Below are 21,731 nucleotides of genomic sequence, written 5' to 3'. Positions count from 1 at the left end.
AATTTTAAGCCCAAGTCCGAATTCCTTTAATTTTAAAACCCTTTCTTTTCTTCTTTTAATTTCTAAAAATCCCAACTAATTTGTAAAATAAAACTAATACAAGTATTAAACAAACAATTATCACACACATTAACATAAAATCACTCAATGACAACAAACAGAATAAAAGATGCATATTTTGTGATTTTCCTTTTAATAATCGAATTATGGTTTGATTAATTCCTAATAGTAGAATGATATCCTAAACTTACACGCGACATATATTTTTGTATTTTTTATTTGATAAGACTAAATAAACACAGACAAAACCACAAATAACTACCAAAAGTGCCACGTAAGTTCCAAAATTGTACAGCAAGACCATTTGTTATTATTTTGATTTCTTTTGGAGTAATTGTCGTGTAAACAAAAATCACGTGCTCACAGTTCCTCTTCACGCGGATTCTCGTTTGATCAGATTTCGACCCATATAATTATTAAATCATAATTAATTAATTTTCACTTAATCATAATAAATTACTATATATTTGACGTGAAAATTAGGTACTGGCAAGTGTCTATGAACGAAAAAGCCTGAATACCACCGTTATTTAAAAAAAAAAAAAAAAAATGTTGTATTGACCAGTAGACCTGTTTCTAACATTTGCCTTTTGACAGCCATCTCATCCATTTAAAGCCCATCTGTATTTTTCCTTTCTGCATCAATCGCTAATTATTACTATATTCAATCCCCATTTAAGAAACAAATCCACCATTAAAAATTCTGCAACAAAATCCATAATCTTCGAGGCAACTTGGGTAATAAAGCTAATCTTTGCGGACACCATTGAAGCTTCAACCACTCTTTCAGGTCAGTATTTTATGAAATTCTCCTTTAAAAATGTAATATTTCATTTGGGTATACTTCAAATCTGAGTTTTATAATTTATTTATTTATTTATTTATTTGGCGATTCTCTTGTATTTTAAGGATTAATTGTGTGCAAAAATATAAACTTTTATAAATCCTAGTTTTTGTCTTCATTGGTCTGTATTGTGGTTTCTGAGGATTTTAATGTAGAAATCTTGGATCAAGGTTGTGATCCTTTGGATCAAATCTGAACTATGGTTTGATGGAAGGAACCAAAGTAGTAATTTTTATGCTTGGATTTATTATTGGTGTAATTCATATTTCCATTCTATAGTCTTATTCAAATGATGAAGTGGAATTATAGCGAGTTTCATTTAACTCTTTGCACAAGTTAGGAGCTCTTTATGTTCCCTACTACAGAGATGAGATAACAACTACTAGTCACTATGTCCCATAATTTTTGTTCCTTTTTTGCAGAGAAATGATCTTTAACTAAGATTTATCTTTTTTTTGGGAGTTAGATGTACTTTTTGGTGTAGGTTAACAGCTTGTTTGGATGGTTGTTACCTGTTGTATTATATTGTATTGTTGCTTTAAATACGATGTTTGTTTTGATTGTTAATTAAATTTTAATGTATCGTACCATTAAATCCGTCATTACATAACAACGAAAAGTGCCACTTTATGTAACGACCGATTTGGTGTGGTCGCGTTGTTACCTTATTTTTTTTCCTTTCATTTTGCCCTTATTATGAAATAATTACATTTTATCCTTTACCTTACCTTTTTATATAATAATTTTATCTCGTACCTTATTTTTTCTTTGTAATATTGCAAGTTTATTCTTCATATTGTTAGCGCATGACATCACGAAACGACAATAAACAATAACATTGTATACATCAAAACGATACGATACAATATAATACAATATGATACGATACATAATGAAACGTTACATAACAACCATCCAAACAAGCTGTAAAACAATTATTTCCAAAGAATGAATTATCTATGTCAGCCTGTCTGGTTCAAGTCTAACATTGGTCACTTTTACCATAAAAAAAAGGTACTATGATTTTAGGTTCTGTGCTAAGCATCTTGTTATGCTTCATACTTTAGTTTATATTGTTTTTTGATAAGGTAAGTCAAGATTATCTTTCCTTGGTTGCATAACTTGTAAAGAAAAAGCCTTCCGTCAAATGTGTTAGGAGTATCTTTTATACAAACATTTATTTATGTACTTTAAGATAATTCAAGAAAGAGAAGTTAGTTTTTTCTGGCTGTGGCCAAATGGTTGAGGTCTTCTGATCTGACAGAGTTGGAATTGCATCTTCACACATTTCTTTTAAGCTTTGATCATACTCTACCGATCACATACATGCTCAATTGTCCAATTTGGTTGATTTCATAATTCCATAATTCATGAGCTGTGTGATGGACATGCTGAGTGTGGAAAGCAAATAGACACATTGGACAGTAAAACAAGACTGAATTTTCATTTGTTAGTATAAAACAGTTATAGGATAAATTTTCTAGTTTTCATCTGTCAGATGTGATTCTGTCTTCTCTGCCAAAAAAATGATAATGTTTTATGTTCTTTAGGACCATGCAATTCCTCAAGACGAGAATGCATTTGTTTTCTGGATGAGTTTCTGACAGTATAATATTATTTATAGTTGTGTGCCTATTGTATAATGTCTAACTTATCATTTTCTTCAATACAACACCTGAGTTATGTTTTGTTACACAAAGGAATGATTAAGTATAACTTTTTTTAACAAAATAACTAATTGTTCATAACAACCATAGGACTGGCGACATTTTTGAAACTTATTGTGAAGCTGTTAACGTGAAAAGATATATAACAACATTATGGTTGATGGTCAATGCTCATTTTATCTAAAAATGTGTAATGTTGATTCTCTGGTTTAAATGCTTATCTTTTAGTCTCTTAATTCCAGTCCCTTTTATGATTATACATGAACTCTTGGGGTATCATAGAATACCAAAAATTATGTGAATGGAACAACTTCTTTTCCATATAGATAATGGATGCAACAATATCAGTTGTTACAAATACGTTGAGAGATGCATCTGATTGGGTGACGTGGATATCCGAGGCTCCATTTGCAAGAGCTGTGGTGTTTGGAGTTAACATTGGAGGTAATTTCCCTATCCATGAAAAATTGCTACTGCTGTTAAACTAGATGGGAGGTATTTTCCCTATCCATAAAAGAATTGCTATTGGCTGTTAAACTAGATGATGACTTGTGGGAAGACGTACTCTTGATCCTGCAGGGCATCTATTTGTGGAGGGTCTTCTCCTTGTAGTCATTCTTTTCCTACTATCGCAGAAAAGTTATAAACCACCTAAAAGACCATTGACAAAGAAGGTTAGTCCCTTGTGTTATTCCACCAGTTCTATCTTTGTTTCTCTGTCAGTCCATCTTTTGTTCTTTCTCGTTCACTCTCTTTGATTTTCTCATACTTTTTGGGACTGAGGCGTAGTAGTTGTTTTTGTTTGTTTGATTTGCTCATTCATATGAACAGAATTGCCTCCATAGTCAAGGAATGTATTTGATTGCTCTTCCTCATTACCAAGACAATGATATGCTTAAAAGGGAAATTATTGTATTTATGATACACTCCCATCTTCCAGTTTCTGATTTATGTAGTTAAATGATTATCTTATTGGAAAGTGATCAAGACAGGGTCTCACACTTTAGCCAGCTCTTCTCTTTAAAAGTTGCAGAAAGTCCTATGCTTGATGTAGGCCAGAAAAGATAATAAACTTAAAAAAGTTTTACATTCTTAGAAGAATAGAATAAAAAGCTGCTGCTTTAATGCTCTCTCAAAGTAGAACCTAACTTAAAGATGTCCAACTCTGCTTTCTCCATCCTATGCTCTAAGCTGTAAGGTGCTTGGGCAATGACCTTCAACTTGAAAATTAAAGAGCTCCAACATTCTATTTTTTTTAGGAATCTTTTATCTTGACCATTGAATAGCGGTTGGTGCCAATATATAATCTCCATATTTTGGTGTTCATACATAGGAGGTAGGCTTCTCACTTACATGTGTACAAGTCTTTCCTTGGCGCTACTATTAATGCTGGGTCCATCCATACTTTATGTACTATTTGATAATATTTTCATATTTATGGGCCTCAGAGATTGTTAAAATTAAAAAAAAAATGTTATTGTTTATAGCTTGACAGCATTTGTATGTAAGTTTTCTATCTTCTATGCAACATGCTACATTCAAGCTAATGATGTGTGCTTTGGTTTTTAGGAAATAGATGAGCTATGTGATGAATGGGTCCCAGAACCTCTTATTCCCACCATTACAGATGAGATGAAATCGGAGCCTCCAGTACTTGAAAGGTGGAAATACTCTCTCTTTTTTTCATTTGAAAAACGAAGCATATGCATTCTCGTTAGACAAGTCAGTATTCTGCACATTTGTCTAATTATGCCTTTTACCACTGTAAGATTCTATTCTCGCTTAAGTGATAGAAACCAGCCAAAGAATATAGGAACTAATTCAAATGCCATGCCACTGACTTTGGAAGCCACATAGAGAATCTCTTTTTCTTATGGTCTGGTGATCCTGACTGGTCCTAAGAATTATGTTAGGACTTCAACGAGGGTGTTCGAAGAACTCTGAAAATTGATTTAAGGCTTTGATTCCTCCTATTAAGGATTGGGACTCAAGCTTTTTAGGTCAAAGAGGACGAGACCCAAAAGGATGGAACTCAATGAGTTGATTGGGATATCTTGACACTAGAAAAGATCCACTGAACCTGAGTTCACAAGAGGAGAAAAATCTGGATAAGCGCTAATTGTTTAACACATCTACCTATGCCCTTTTTGGTTTTAAAAATTAAAAAGAGAATATATGCAGGTTTGGCTTGTTATTTTGATCAGTACAAAAAGTTAATAACTCCTGTACCTCCTATTTCATTCAATAAGCATCTGGGAGGATGCAAATCAGTACAAAAAGTTAAAACATATGCAAGTTTGGAGCGAGACTAGCTTATTTGCTTCTTCTACTCGAACTTACTCGGGCTATAAAAGTTGTAAGTCAAGTTTATGAAACCCCCATATTTCTGTGGTTGTAGTTTCTATTTACTTGAGTTCTCTCATTTTATCTAATTGCTTACAAGTTTTATTAATGCAGCGCTGCAGCTCCTCATACAATTGTTAATGGCAAGGAAGTAGTAAATTTTACTTCAGCCAATTACCTTGGATTATTAGGAAATGAAAAGTTACTTGTAAGAAACCCTTCTCTCTTGAACATTTTGAATTGTAATTTGGTTCAGGTTTATCATTGCCTAATGTCGTATATCAGGAGACATGCACCAGGGCGTTGGAGAAATATGGAGTAGGTTCTTGTGGTCCTCGTGGATTTTATGGAACAATTGGTATAATTTGTGATTTTCATAAATAAGGAATTTAGTTAATTTTCTTCTCCTGTATTTGCCAACCTTCCTCTTATCATTCTTTTTCTCATACATACAGATGTTCACCTTGATTGTGAGGCCAGGATAGCTAAGTTTCTTGGGACTCCTGATTCTATACTCTACTCTTATGGGCTTTCTACCATGTTCAGTGCAATTCCAGCATTTTGCAAGAAGGGAGATGTCATTGTTGCGTAAGTTAATTCACTCTTTGCACGTTGATCATAGATATTATTTGTTTGTTTTTTTACAAGATGAGCTCAGGCTGTAGAATAGATATATCCTTACACAGGATGAGATATCTTTTATTGAGGGTAGGAGAAGGGGATTATGGAGGAACCAGGTAGCATTTCATGAATTAGTTCTCATTTTCAACCATGACTTTTGCTTGCTTAGGGATGAAGGTGTCCATTGGGGAATACAAAATGGACTTCAGCTCTCTAGAAGTACAATCATATACTTCAAGCACAATGATATGGAGTCCTTGAGAAATACATTAGAGAAAATCACTCAAGAAAACAAGCGAGCTAAAAAACTTAGGCGATATATTGTTGTTGAAGCAGTATATCAGGTATCTTCTTTTTTATTGTTTAATTGTCAAAGCTGTACATCATAGCACTACCTGGACCTCACCTCTTCTTAATTCACCAAGAAGATTATTCTTTAATTTCATTTGTTTCTTCAACATCTAGAATTCTGGTCAAGTCGCTCCATTGGATGAGATCATCAAACTGAAGGAAAAATACAGGTTCCGGGTATTGTTGGATGAAAGCAATTCCTTGGGTGTGCTTGGCGGCTCCGGTAAAGGTCTAACAGAACATTGCAATGTTCCGGTAATGCCATTCAATTGATAGCCATCTTGTATTATTATGGATTTGAATTTTCTGTATGTATAACCTTAATCAGGTTATCCTTTTTGCAGGTCGACAAGATAGATATCATTATTGCTGCCATGGGACATGCATTGGCCACAGAAGGAGGATTTTGCACCGGGAGTACAAGAGTCATTGACCACCAGGTATTAAAATGTGATTGTTATAGTCACAGTTCCCTTCTCTCCCAAAAAAACATCTTGTCACTGTTTCCTGTTTATTTTTTCCCAATTAAGCTGGTTTTCTTTTGTTTGGCAGCGCCTCAGTAGTTCTGGTTACGTGTTTTCTGCTTCTTTGCCTCCATATCTAGCAAGTGCTGCAATCAAAGCCTTTGATATCCTGGAAGAAAATCCTGACCTTATCACAAAATTGAGGGAAAACATTAAGATGCTGTTTAAAGGTATTTTTCCCTTATACCAAGTAATCAGTGGTTGCGGGAAGATATCAACTTATCCACCTTGTGTGGTTGCAGATCTATCCGATATTAAAGGGCTGGAAATAGTGAGTGATCCACTCTCTCCCATAGTTTTTCTAAGACTAAAGAAGTCCACGGGTTCCTCAAACAGTGACCTAAAACTGCTAGAAGATATCGCGGATCGTGTAAGTCATAATCTGTGTTCTACTTTCAAGTTGTAGCCGTAATTTCTTCTTATTCTCATACGCATCCTATAGATTCTCCACAAAATATTGTCATTGGCAGGTATTGAAGGAAGATTCTGTTTTTGTGGTCACTTCAAAGAGATCGACACTTGATAAATGTAAGTTGCCAGTGGGGCTTCGATTGTTTGTCTCAGCAGGGCACTCAGAATCTGATATGAAGAAAGCTAGTGAATCATTGAAGAGAGTCGCGGCTTCACTATTGACAGATCAGAGCTAGCAGTGAGGTTCGTCGTCTTTTAAGCGTCTGATATGCGAGCTGAAGGGAAAATAGGGCAGAAACATTCTAGTATTCAAATAGGTGAACATTCTTTTTAACTTTTTTTATGTTCATTAGACTCTGCATGTCAACTATAATATAGATGGATCAAGATTTACTTCTTGAGGTTGCCATGTTGCAAGGCTACAAGGCCTGAAAAGTCAGCTCTCTTGATTAATGTTGTGCTTCCTGTACTATTCCCTAGATACACATGTCGTGTTATTTCACAATTGAATCAATTTAAAAATTTAAAAAAGACCTAAAGTTAGGGATTTATCAATAGGTAATGTGTTAATCTTCTTTTTTTATCTCCCTTTCTTACTGATTATAAAGAAAATAGAAGAGGATAGAATGTTGGGATCTTGTAGTTGACTGTATAGACATGTTATTTCTTATTGTATTGTTAAGATATACAGTACCTTTTTGGTCTAGTAGGGATGTTCATGGTTCGGTTTGGGTTGGTTTTTCTCTAAAAAGAAACCAAACCAATTAAGTTTTTTAAATATTAGAACCAAACCAAATCAATTAACTTGGTTTTTTCTAGGTTCGGTTTTTTTGGTTATTTTGGTGTTTTTTTAAAATTAAATGAGATATTTGCCAAGCACATATTCCTTGACTATATTCTAACATAATACTATCAAACCAATTATTCTTTAAGAAAATTTATCATTTACCAAGATATATTGATAATATATGATTGAATTAAATAGTGATGACTAATATAAGGAGTTAATTAAAGATTAAGTTATTTTTAACATGAAATAGAGTTTTGTACTTATTAGCAAAATAAAACTACTATCAAACTAGAATGAGAAGGCAAAGAACTTGATTATTATAATGCTAAAGAACTAGACTACCAACTAAGAGTGCAAACGATTAAATATCTACCATGAAATTTTAAAAACATTATATAAAAATATGCATATATGTGTACAATAATAAAGTTTTAAATAAATATTTTTATAGTCGGTTTGGTTTGATTTTTTCCGGTTATTTTTTGATTAAAACCAAATAAAATTTGGGCGATTTTTTAAATTCAAAACTAAAATCAAATCAAACCAAAATATTATCGGGTTTTTTGTGTCGATTTGATTCAGTTTCGGTTTGGTTCGATTTTTTATTTTTTCATGAACACCCCTAACTAGAAGTGATTAATCTCAAATTTTTATGATTTGAGCTGAACATATGGTAATGTGGTCGCTATGTTATCGTATAGAGGAAGTAAAGTAGTAAAGGGCAAATATTTTGGAAATATTGAGTAAATACCATCTGGCCTTTACTGAAGCATAATTATATGACTGGAAATATCGGAAAATGACTTATTTTATTAAAATATTTTAATGAAATTTTTTTTTGATGTTTGGTTGGAGAGTAAAAAGTATTTTTTGAAAATTATTTAATAAAGATTGATAATAAATATTAACATATCACATAGCGTTTTGATGAAATTTTCGAGTATTAAAGCTTGATAATAACATCTAATTTTTCATTCCTATACACTATATGAAATTATATTTACCTCCTATTCAAGTTTTACTATAATTACATTTTATATAATCAATTACCATTTATGTACATTTTAAGGGAATTAATGATAATAATTAGTGTCCTAAAATTACTCTAATGTATCTTCCACTCCTCCCACGTTTCTCTCTCCACATCCCACTCCCCTCCTCCCACATATCTTATACAAGAGAGCAACAATTCCACCATTGACAACCATTAAAAAGCTTTGAAGCTTTGAATCAATTTAATGCTATGAAACTTAAAGCTTTGAAGTTCATTAACTGATGGTTCGAAGATCAATCAACAAAAATGTTTATTAGTTATTCAAAGTTTTGTAAGTTCACTGCAATATTTTGCACAATCTAGCTAGTTACCTACACATTTGAAGTTAGAGAAAAAGTTTAGCTTTTTGTTTCGTTTGTTTCCCTTTAATTCGAATTTGGGTTTTCGAAAAATATTATTTGTTTGAATTGCATGTTGTTGCAAAGAATTGAGATTCTCTCTACGTCTCTTTCTATCTCTCAATCCTTAATTTCAGTAATGTAAAGCAAAGGAAAAGAGATCAGTAATTCCACCATTGACAACCATTAAAAAGCTTTGAATTCGAATATGGATTTTCAAAAACCATTATTTGTTTGGATTGAGTGTTGTTGCACACAATTGAAAATATGGTTTGGAGTTTATATCTCAATTTTGAGGGTGTTTTGGTGAAGATTAGACTTGATTTTGGCTGAATTTCAGATTGAAACTCGAAGAAGAAGACATGAGATACATTATATTTACGAAACTGTAGTAAAATTGTAGAAAAATTATATTCTATTGTTTATATATTTTTTTTATTTAACTATTGTATGAAAGTTGAACAATATTGTATAAAAATTATATTTAAGTTGTATGCTATTGTAGTTGTATATAATTGAGTAGAAATAATGTATGAATATTGTAGATAAGTTGTATAACATATAATTAGTTGTATGAAATTTATTTTTACTATGTATAAATTAGATACAAAATATACAAAAGACATATTGTATAAATTTTGTATAGTATTTGTATTTAAGTTGTATGTTATTGTAGTTGTATTTAACTGGATAAAAATAATGTATGAAAATTGTAAATAAGTTGTAGATTAGTTTGTTTGAATCCTAAAAATATGCTCAGCTTGTAAGCAAACAGAATAGTACGTACTCTTTAATTTTGATTTTGTATATACAGATTTTTTTCTCTAATCCCAGATTCAATGTCAATCGTTTTGCTCAAAATTTGTCCCGTGGAGGAAAGTCTTCCAAATAATGGACCCATGTCAAAATTTTGTTAATAGTGATGAGATGTTTTTGTTTAAGTTTAGGAAATTCTCAAGTCCTTTTCTTTTCTTTCTTGGCACCTTCCATTTTCATCGTACATGGGAGAAAAAAACCACGTAGCAGAAATCATTTAGCATTCAAGTATTATTATTATAAATTCCCTCCTCATTCCTAATAGTTTAATTAACAGAATAATGGGGGAGCTTTGAGGGGTGGAGCAAAATAGTACTGCTGATGATCTTGAGGGTTGGAGCTGGTGGTAGCTGCATAACTATTTTATCAGTAAAATAGTTTAAATAATGGAAGATCTGGAGAGAAAGGGGAGGGAGGAGGGAAAAAATAGTTTAGTAAGACTAGAAATTTATTTTTCTTGTGGTTTTCTTATTAAAATGAGTACATTGTTCTATATCAATTATTCCCATTGTCACACCTCCTTTTTCCGTACCCGAGAGGGTACAAGGGAGTTTTTTCCAATTAAAGGACAATCGAAACGGGATTTGTTTGTTTATTTCAGAGTCGCCACTTGGGAGATTTAGGGTGTCCTAAGTCACCAATTTTAATCCCGAATCGAGGAAAATAATGACTCCATATTACAGTCTACGTACCAGAAATCCGGATAAGGAATTCTGTTAACCCGGGAGAAGGTGTTAGGCATTCCCGAGTTCCGTGGTTCTAGCACGGTCACTTAACTGTCATATTCGGCTTATTTATCTGATTTTAACACAATTATGAACCGTTGTGCCAATTTTAACTTTTAACCACTTTATTATTATTATTTTTAAAAGAATGTGAACATCGCTTAAAACATATCTTTGGACTGCGTCACATGAAATGCACCCACAATCCGGAACACATTTTATTTGATGTTTTGGGATTTGGATTCGGGTCGCATAAAATGCACACCCAAGTTTAAGAAAGTAGATTATTAAACACGCGCCTAAAGAGACTATCGTGTTAGTATTCTGGGAAGGCCGTGAGATTTGCTAAACGGCCCGCCCTGGAAACTAAGTGCTTTGATATATACATTTAACGAGGGCCCCGCAGCTTGTGCATTTTTATTTGTCGAGGCTCATCTCATCTTTATTTTAAAGGGATGTCCTATAGTAGCTACGTTTCTTGTCGCATTTGTCTCTACTAATTGAAAGCAAAAATGATCCTACTTAATTACATGCTTGCAGGTTATTTATAGCGGGATTCCGAATGCTTTCACAAAATCAGAAACATGGCCACGCACACGGGCAGCTGATCGAATATTATGGGCCCAAACCCAGCTCATGCAGGATTGGCCAGGCCTGGGCCACTGTTTTTCCGATGAAAGCCTGCCTAGTTCGTTTCGACTTGGGCTCGACCTTCGTGAGGTTGAGACCGTAAACTTGTGTTCTTTGTTCTAAAGGTGTGGTCTTCCAGTTATAACGAGGCAGTTTATCAAAAGGGAAGGAAATTAACTAATAATGGATAGTTTTCATACTTAACATGGATTAAAGGACATGCTAATCACAAACATGGCTAATTTCTAAGATATAGCCTACTACACTGTCAATCCTTTTATCTATCAGCCTACATACACAATGGGATATCAAGTTACCATACATTGACATTTACTATGTATGAGGGCTACCTCCAGTATCCAAGCAAAAATGTAAACTATTATACATCACATGATATTCAATATACAGGCTATGTATGAAAATAAACATCTTCAACTCTTCTCTTTTGTATTCATGCTCAACTTTCAAGTTACATTGACAGTATTAGTCGTGTACCTGGTATAGAAAACCAAAAGAAGAAGGAGAATGATCAGCCGAGTAGTATGCAACAAATACAGCAACAGCAGCAAACAGAAGCACACTCAGTCGAACAGCAACAAAATCTCAGCCACAGATCTTTATAACCCAGGTAAGAGAATCCAGTTGCAACCAATGATACCAAACAATTGCAGGCAAAGCAATGAGGGGAAAAGATGCAAGAAAATGGTATCATTTGGTTGCTATGATGCAAAACCAGCACAATCCTAACTCTATCTTACTCTGAAAACTAGACTGCCTTCCTAAGATTGAAAGACCAGCCCCTTTTCTTTTTCTCTGAAGACTAAAAAATGTCCCGCCCTTTAATTGTTCTGAAACAACTTATTTATAAGCCAATGCAGGTCAGTCCAGCTGCCCGGACCCCTCCAGGTTTTTAACCTGCCCATACCCCTTCATTCCCCATGCCTAAGTGCATTTTTCTTGAAGTAAGCTCATCTGCTCCCCATGCTTGTCTTATTGCTCTAATCAAGAGTTATGGGTGTATTAAAGTATTCAATTTGAACTCATGCCCTTATGTTTTGTCCCCCATTGTCATTAAGTTAATAGTATTTTAATTACCACTTGACATATTCTTAAGTTAATCCTTAATCAGACTCTGCCCTATGCCAAAACTACCCTTAATCCTTGCATATTACTATATTACCCTAACTCCTAATGGTCAGTATATAAACCTCTCTGAATTCAACTAATCACTGACTACTCAGTAATTAACTTAAACTCAATGCTAACTTCAAGTTGATCTGTTAGCTTTCCACAGCTAATAACCAATTTTTCAGCCTAAATTCAGTCAATGATTCAGACTCAATCAAACAGGGGTGCCAATTAAAGGGTATGAGTTGGTCATATTGGGAGCCAAACCTGACCAACTCAAGATCAATTGATCCTATAGGCAGTTGAGGATGCAAACTATGATTGAAGTGCTACTACAACAGGCCTATTGATACGAGTATCACCATAAATAAAAGAACAGGCATAGTAATCACAATGAAATGCAGACTCCTGATTTTCTAATCTTTTAAGTGAATTCAGTTGACGACACTTGTTTAAACGACTACACAAACTATAATACACAGTAAACAATCAGTAAAACCATAAAACAAACTAAACATTAACTCAAAATTCACACATATGGGCAGAAAAATCAAAAACAAACCAAAACAGACACGAAAGACCGATAGAATCCACAGGAGGACAAAAGAAAAGGGAAAATTGCCTCAAGGATATGAAATTAAGACTGACTCAAGCTCGAACTCGGACCAGGTCATTTTGGGGTCGAATGGACTTTAATCGAAATGTTCTCAAATGAGAACACCTCGGTAAAAGTCTATTAGACCCTGATCCTGTTGCTGATTCGGACAGACCCCCATAGATCTGAGTTCTAAGGTTCTTGAGGTTCGAGCCTCTTTGGTTAGATTCGAACGAAACCAAAGCCATTCAGGGGGTGAGGGAGGTCAGGAGGTGCTGTGGTGTGAGTTTGGGGTCGGTGGGTGTAGATCTGGTTTTTTGCTCGAATCTTCGATTGAAGATTCGAGAAGCTACGGGGTAATTCGAGGTGAATGGTTAATGGATTCGTGTTCAGGGTGGTTGGGTGCATCGGGGGTGTTATTTTAGTGGTCATCGGAGTCCGGGTGGCCGGGTTTATGGTGGGGAAACCTAAGGTTGCTAGGGTTTGAGAGGAAGGGGGTTCTGGGACGAAGGGTGAATAGAGGGGGGGTGGGGTTTGGTTTGGGGGCGTGGGGTAAGAGGTTAGGTTTATATACGGGTTAAGGGTTTAGATCCTGGCCGTTGGATCAAGTGAGATCGATGGCCAGGATCTATTCATTCAGGATGGACGGTGTCGTTTGGGTGTGATAGTGGGTGAGACCGGGTGGGGGAATGGATCGGGTCCGATTTGACGGGTTTAGGGGAGGGCCTGGATCCGTTGGATCAATGGGATTGGACGGCTCAGATCAACTTCGCCTAAAACGGCGTCGTTTCGACTTAGCAGGGGCTGCATTGGACCGTTTGATTGCAATGAATCAACGGCTCAGATTGAGGCGCTGATACGATGTCGTTTGGGACGTGCCCGGGCAGCCTGTGTTTGGACTGGATCTGTGTCCTGGTTTTGGGCCTGATTTTTTTTTGGGGCCCAATCCGTTTTTTTCACAATTCTTTTCCTTTATTTAATCACCAAAATTAAACTAAACTCCTAAATAAATTGTAAAAATTAAAATACAATTACACACATATTGGTTAACACCTATAATAATTAACTCAAAATTTAAAACAAAAATCACTCAATGACAAAAACACCCGTGCATATATTTTTTGATTTTCTTTTCTTTCGGAGTAATTTCCGTGGAGCAAAAAATCACGTGCCTACACCCATGTGTAGTTAAAATTCGCGTTGGTCATATTTGATTTTGACCAACTGAAGTAGCATTTTTCAATTTCAGCAGCAATTCATTAGCAAATTTCAGCAGCAACTCAAATGGGTTAAGTTGTATTATAGGAAGGGAGAGAGGAAGGGAGAGAGGAGAGAAAGAAGGAAAGGATGTAACTAAATCCCTTGATTGAAGTCACAAATAATGGATTTGGAGCCTTTTGAGGTGGATTGTATATATTTTGTAAACAAAACTTGTTTATGCTAGGTAATTAGCTAAACATGAACATTAAGGGTAATAAAGTTTCAAATAGTGTATATGTATGAAAAAATTCCAGGAATTTACGGTAGTGGGCCGCACGGGCAACTAGTTTATCAAGATTGGTCCTAACTCCTTTATTCTTACTAGATTTAGCCTAATTTGTATATATTTTGAATTTTTTTAAGCACTAGTAGAAACCTATTTTCTCTCTTTCCCAGTTATCTCTCTCATCTCTCCCACCCATGCTCACCTCTTTCTTCTTCTTCTTCTTCTTCTTCTTCTTCTTCTTCTTCTTCTTCTTCTTCTCCTCCTCCTCCTCTCTCTCTCTCTCTTCTTTCTCTCTCATTTCCTCTCCACCAAATTTCCTTCAAAAGTGTTAAAATTTCAATCACAATGTCATGTCCTTAGTCTTAAACTAAGTGTATGTACAACACTTGATAGTTCGCTCATGTTGTCGCACAACTTGCTCACGCTCCAAAATCTACACTCCAGATCACTATGGGAAAGCTAGATAAGAAAAATAGGAGAAATTTGCTAAAGGAAGCTTTTTGTATTGTAGATAACTTGATTGATTTGCTTGATGAGTTACAAATGAATGGCCTCCTATATATACTAGTCAACTAGGGACTAGTGTATAAATATAAATATTACTCCCTCCGTTCCAATTTATGTGAACCTGTTTGACTGGATACGGAGTTTAAGAAAAAAATGAAGACTTTTGAAATTTGTGGTCCTAAATAAGTCCAAATGGAGCCCAGAGTATTTGTGTGGTTATAAAAGCTTCATTAAGGGTGGAGTTGTAAGTTTAAGCTAAATTGTTACCAAATTTAGAAAGGGTTCATTCTTTTTGGAACGGACCAAAAAAGAAATAGGTTCACATAAACTAGAAAAGATGGAGTATATAATTTCTTCATGCTTTACAAGATAAGGGCTTCATTTAGAATTCTCTACAAGGCTAGAAGATTTCAAGGACCTTCCTAGAAAATATATAGGAATATAGGGTCTTTCAAGGGAAATCTCCATATTTTTCTAGAACCTTCCCTAAAGTGCTAGCCTTCTTCTTATGTAAGCATCCCGCATGGCAAAAATATATGCCAGATAGAACCTATGTGGCATGATGATATAGTGGACATGACACTCTTCCCTACCTAATATTGCTATGACTGTGGCATAATACTGCTGGATAAACTCGTGGATCTTTTATTTGAATTGCCACAAGTCTGCGCATCACTCCCATGTGACCTACTCCGGTGCTAGCTCCTTCCAATGGACGAAAACTATGGTGGTAGCTTTTTGTCTTTATTTTTGCCTTGCTTAGTAGTCAGTGATAGCCTCAATCTCCTGACCATATGAGGCGGTGATAGTGATAAGCACTCAATTTCGTCACTTACTCGATTTATCCGTGTATTCATGGTATGGCTTAAGCATATTGGCAAAGAAGACATGATGCGATAGCATGTCAAGCTTGTAAAAGGTTTTTCCCACATTGGCTACAATCTTAAACGACCTCTTATACATGCAAATCAAATTTTGATGCATGCTCGTAGTGCCTTGAACTATCTCGGGTTATACTTCACCATGACCATGTCCCCAACTATATAGTTTCTAGGATGCCACTTGTCGTCTGCAAACTTCTTCATATTCTTAGCTACCACATACAAATAGGACTTAGCAGTGTCAAGATGCTCCTCCCATCCTTTGGCTATATGATAAGCCCCTAGTCTCTTTCTTTTGAACGCAACATGTAGTAAATGTGAAGTTTTTGACTATTGGATTATGGCTAGCTCAAAGGGTGTCCATCCCGTGGACTCACTCCGCTGCAAGTTATAAGACAATTAGACTATTTCCAAGAGTTTTCCCCAATCCTTCTAATGTGCGCTCACATAATGCCTCACGTAGAACTCCAATATGCTATTGACCCGCTCCCTCTGGTCCACCTATTTGAGGGTGGAAGATAGTTGAAAAGTACAACTCCATGCCAAGTATGTTGAATAACTCTCTTAAAAAATTTCTAAAGCGGGAGTCTCAATCACTAATGATATACCTTGGTAAGCCCCAATACCACGTTCTTAAAGAATAGCTTGGCAGCATCCTTAGCTGTGCAACCTGGTATGGAGGCATGAAAGTGGCATACTTAGAAAATCTATCCACGACCACCATAATAGTGCCATAACTATTGGATTTTGTCAAACAAGTGATAAATTCCATAGTCACACTCTCACATAGACGCTACACAATTGGTAGTAGCTCCATAAGTCCTTCGGTCTGCTGCTGCTCAACCTTGTCCTATTGGCACATAAGACAAATTTGCATATGAAACTCTATGTCATCTTGCATGCTCAGCCAATAGTAGACTAACTCAACCATGGCCTAGATGACCAGCCCACATTGTGTCACGAATCTCCCTCGTGATCCACCATCTAATGTCTTAAAACTTATGCACATAAACCTACCGACCAATTGTAAGCAATAGGCCATCTTCCACTTAAAAGTGCCTCGTCTTACCCTGGGTAGCTAACTTCATAAGCTACTTGGTTGTTGATTATGTTTTATGCATTCTCTATAACTTCATGAATGTCACAACTTGTTTAAGTGATGGCAGCAAATTCCCTTCCGACTCAAGGCATCGGCCACGATGTTACCCTTGTCGGCTTATACTCTAGCACATAATCAAACTCGGCCAAGAAATTCTACCACCTAGACTGCTTTGGTATGTGTTTCTTCTGGATTTGAAAGTAGCTAGTGGCAACATTATCGGTATTTCCCATTGAACCTCAACCCGAGCAAGTAGTGTAGCCATTTGTGAAGGCAATGCACAATGCCAATCATCTCATTTTCTTGCACCATACAACATCACTCTGTATCGTTCAAGTTGCAGTTCTTGAATTCTATAGGATACAGATCCTACATTAAGACACCTCCAATGGCAAAATCTGAGGCATATATATGCACCTCGAGCATCTTGGCAAAGCCAGGCAACACCAAGACTAGCTCTTCTTGTCACGACCCAAACCGATGGGCCGCGACGGGCACCTAGTATCTTACTCAACCGAGTACCAATATAACGTATCTTTTCATGTCATACTATCATAAATAACTGAGCTGGAGAGGCTTCCATAAAATAGGTAGAATACCATGGGTATCACCAACTTATACATGAGACATACGGGCCTCTAAGATCAAAATAACTACTTGAACACTAAACATAGGCCGACAAGATCAAACAATCTTTTACGTACATGACATCTATATACAAGCCTCTAAGAATGGAAAGTTCTTGGCTAGTGAGAACGTAGTTGCTTGTGGCTCAGAAGGGATATGAAGTTCTCATGTTTTCCTAGGATGGCATGGTATATGCGGTATGTTGTGTAGGATTGAGATTAGCATGTGTAAGGTCACAGTTCAGTTATAAAAGGAAGGCCATAAAATTCTTAGGCGGCATGGGCAACTTCAGATGATTAGGGAAATGATATTACTAATTGGTGTGGCTTGATGAGGGTATACATTTCAGAAAAAGGGCAATGTCAATTAATGATACTTCATTAGTATTGCGGCACTCTCTTGTTGGATCGACTAGTGGTATTCGAGTTTGCTTGGTGGCACAAAAGAATTATAGGAGGACCTCTCGTGGGATTATTGGGCATAAGAGGTGTGTTAGATATTCGGATGGTAGAGTGGGGACCGGATATGGTAATTCGCTTGCTGTATGGTTTTAGAGACTGAGAGTTCTCATAAATAGGTTAGATCATAGTTGTGGACCGCGTATATCTGTCTTGTGTGGTAACTAATGGAGGTTTGAAGACCTGAGTGGATCCTTATTTCTTAGTATGCTAAATTTTTTGTGTGATATTGGGTACTGTTGCGCTAAAGCGGCGACGTTGGCTATGCCGAAAATGCCACGGATTGAGTGGCGAGGTTCGACGGATTATGTTCCCAGTATGATGGTTCCATTTTTGAAGACCCAGTGGATGGCTAGGAAGGGTTGTATTTCTTATTTGGCCTTCGTGATGGATGTCAGTACCGAGACTCCTACCATTGATTTAGTTACGGTAGTGAGGGACTTTCCGGATGTGTCTCCTACTGTCGGGTATGTCACTGGACAGGGTTGTTAATTTTGGTATTGATTTGGTGCCGGGCACCGTATCGTATGGCACCGGCGGAGTTAAAGAAGTTGAAGGAGCAGTTTTAAGGACTCCTTGATAAGGGGCTCATTGGTAGGCCAATATGGATGTGTGTTCTAACTCGAGCCAGCTTGGTTGACTCCGAGTTGTATTGTTGAGGGATGTATTGATTCGATTGTTATTGGGGTTATTAGTGATCTGGGGAAATCTGTGAGTTACCTTTCTTTGTTGTGAGGCGTTGGGATTTGTTGGTTATAGGCACATGTGGTGCAGTTTTATTGGGGTCTCTTAGTGGAATTTGTGCGGAAAGAGTATTGGGTATTGCTCGGCAGATGGCGTATCAATTGTGTCCTTTCGGGTTTGTGTAATGTTATGTCAATTACTTCACCGTGGTTATGATGATTTGTTTTGGTTCTAGACATCAAATTGCGTGTGGTTGTCGATTTTGAGCATAGTAACTTGAGGTGCTTCATGTAGACCAGTGTTTGGATAGGGTCGCACATTGTGGCAAAGTTATGTGGAGGTATGATCCTTCAGATTAGATTCGTGTGTTCTGGTTCTACGATGTGTGACGGGTTCTCAGTATTGTGTGTGGTGGTATTGGTGAGCTTGCGGTACAACTCTCTCATTTGAGTCATTTTTCATGATTTGAGTACATTCGGATTATTGCTTATTAGTGTGCGGATTGCACGAGTTATGGCTTTAGATTGTATTGATGTGTCATGTCAGCAGAGTAGTTGTGTTGGATTAGATGAGATCGTTGGGATCTAGAATGAATACAAATAGATTTGATTTCAGCATGTTGGAAGGATAATATCGATGTTCGGCTTAGAAATTTACTATGGTTCTTGCCAAAGGAGAGGGAGCTTCATGAATGGTTAATTTGAGAAATTATTACGATTCTGCGCGTTTCTTTCATCATTGGCAGTATACAGAAGTATTGGAGTGAGGCTTTAATGATAAGAGGCTTATTATCAAAATTCGGACGTTTTGAGCAACTGATGTGATTAGAAGTTATCGCTACAAGTGTTTGAGTTATGTGGTATATCATGTAATTGTACCTGAGGTTGCAGGCATGGTTTATTATAGCTTGTTCGGGCTTATTCAGAGTATAGATGTGAGATTCTAATCTTGTAGATGATTTCAGAAGTGGAAATGTTGTTCTAATGTTTATGGGCTAGGTTGGATTGCAAAATTTTAGATATATTGTGTTATCAAACCTATATGAGGTAGGGTGAAGTGGGATCACCCCTAGGTATGTGCATGGTAAGGTTACTCAGTGATTGATGGTTTTCAGAATAACTTTGAGCATGTTCGAGGACGAATGTATGTTTAAGTGGGGGGAGGATGTAACGACCTGACCAGTCGTTTTGAGATTTTGCACTCCGCTCGCCAATTCTCGGGCATGACTAGCCCCGTGGGATGTATTATGACATGCAAATCGTCGATTTTGGTTTTCAGGGCAATCAGAATGGATTTGGAAGAACAGTTCTCAGTTTGAAGCTTAAATTTGAAAGGTTCGACCAAGTTTTGACTTGTTAGTATATGATCTCGGATTTGAATTTTTATGATTTAGTTAGCTATGTTAGGTGATTTGGGACTTAAGAGCGCGATCGGATGTGTTTTGGAGATCTGGAGTAGATTTAGGCTTGAATTGGCGAAATTGGAATTTTGGCGATTTCCGGTTGATAGGTGAGATTTTGATATAAGGGTCGAAATGTAATTCTAGAAGTTGGAGTAGGTCCGTTGTGTCATTTTTGATGTTTGTGCAAAGTTTCAGGTCATTCGGACGAGGTTTGATAGACTTTCTGATCGAAAGCGAAATTTGGAAGTTTTTGGAATTCTTAGGCTTGAATTCGATGATGATTTAATATGATGTTGTTTTGAGCGTTCCGAAGGTTGGGACAAGTTTGAATGATGTTATGGGATATGTTGTCATGTTTGACTGAGGTCCCGAGGGCTTTAAGTGAGTTTCGGGTGGTTAAACGAATCAAGTTCATGTTTGAAAAGTTGCAGATTTTCTGGTTTCAGTTGCAGGCAATTTTGTTCTTCACGATCACGTATGAGTGTTCGCGATCGCGATCGCGTAGACTCAGTTGGGCAGGGGTGAAGAATTGTTCTATGCATTCGTAGAAGTCGGGTCCCGATCGCGGTTGGTTGAGGGATTGTGTTTCGTGAACGCGTAGCCAATGTCGCGTTCGCGTAGAAGAAAGTGAGAAGTGGAAAGTATTGTTCTATGCGATCGCGTGGGGATGGTCGCGATCGCGTGAGTTGGATAGGTTGCGCTTCGCGATCGCGTGTGTTGTTCCGCGATCGTGTAAGGTTATTATGAGGGGCAGTCCTTTTTGTGCTTCGCAATCGCGAGGCAATTTTCGCGATCACGATGAAGAAAATATCTGGGCAGACAAATTATATTTGGAAATCGAAGGTTTAAGTCCAATATCACAAAAACCATTAGAGAGTTCGAGAGAAGGTGAAGTTTGAGGAGATTTTCAGTGGAGCAACTGGGGTAAGTATTCTTCACTCATATTTGGTTTAATTCCATGATTTAGTCTTGAATTTCATCATTTAATTTGAGAAATGAGAGTGGAAATTGGGAAAAATGGAAGAAATGTTTGAGAATTTCTTTTGGAGATTTGAGGGGCCATTTGAGGTCCGATTTTAATGTTATTGGTATGTATGAACTCGTGAGAGTGTAAGGATTCTATTGATGTGATTTTTTATCGAATTCCGAGACGTGGGCCTGAGGGCCGGGTTTGGCCAATTTCGGGATTTTTTGGTATAAATTGGATATTTTCGAGTGAGCTTTGTTCCCTTATCATATTTTGATGGTTATGTACTTATTTTGGTTAGATTTGGAGCATTTGGAGGCTGATTCGAGAGGCAAGGGCATTGCATGCTAGAGTTTAGACCGGATTGAGGTAAGTAATGATTGTAAATATTTGTCCTGAGGGTATGAAACCCCGGATTTAATATCGTCGTGCTACTTTGAGGTGATGCAAACGCTAGATGACAACCGTGGGGTCGTGCATCGTTGGGGATTGTGACTTAGTCCGTCTCATATGACTGTTTAGCCGCGTATTTGATTGAAAAGGATTTGCTATCATCATGTTTTAGGCTGAATGCCATATTTGGGCCTCGTGCCAACTATTTTGGACCCTTAGGGGATTTTTACTACTATTCTTCACTATTTGGACTTCATATTTGTACTTAGTCATGTTGTATTCTACTATTTCCATAACTCAGCCATATTTACTTGGTTTTTGATATTTTTA

The 21,731-nt window shown here is 36.6% G+C and overlaps 1 protein-coding gene across 1 annotated transcript; it reads left to right on the top strand.

The window, feature by feature from the left end:
• Positions 1–619: 619 nt before the first annotated feature.
• Positions 620–7,376, top strand: LOC107801073 (long chain base biosynthesis protein 1). Its single transcript, XM_016624344.2, has 13 exons — positions 620–850; positions 2,898–3,015; positions 3,151–3,245; positions 4,141–4,232; positions 5,029–5,122; positions 5,200–5,272; positions 5,370–5,502; positions 5,705–5,879; positions 6,001–6,141; positions 6,231–6,326; positions 6,439–6,580; positions 6,653–6,780; positions 6,881–7,376. The coding sequence occupies exons 2-13, from the start codon at positions 2,901–2,903 to the stop codon at positions 7,055–7,057; spliced, it is 1,461 nt and encodes a 486-aa protein (XP_016479830.1). The 5' UTR covers positions 620–850; positions 2,898–2,900; the 3' UTR covers positions 7,058–7,376.
• Positions 7,377–21,731: the final 14,355 nt, after the last annotated feature.

Source organism: Nicotiana tabacum, chromosome 6 (genome assembly GCF_000715075.1).
Source record: "Nicotiana tabacum cultivar K326 chromosome 6, ASM71507v2, whole genome shotgun sequence".
Taxonomy (NCBI): domain Eukaryota; kingdom Viridiplantae; phylum Streptophyta; class Magnoliopsida; order Solanales; family Solanaceae; genus Nicotiana; species Nicotiana tabacum.
This window is presented reverse-complemented; position numbering and strand designations above follow the sequence as displayed.

Coding starts and splice junctions, on each gene's coding strand:
- LOC107801073 (XM_016624344.2), top strand. CDS start 2,901: ATGGATGCAACAATATCAGTTGTTACAAATACGTTGAGAGATGCATCT. Junction 3,016..3,150: donor GTTTGGAGTTAACATTGGAG/GTAATTTCCCTA, acceptor TTGATCCTGCAG/GGCATCTATTTGTGGAGGGT. Junction 5,273..5,369: donor TGGATTTTATGGAACAATTG/GTATAATTTGTG, acceptor TCATACATACAG/ATGTTCACCTTGATTGTGAG.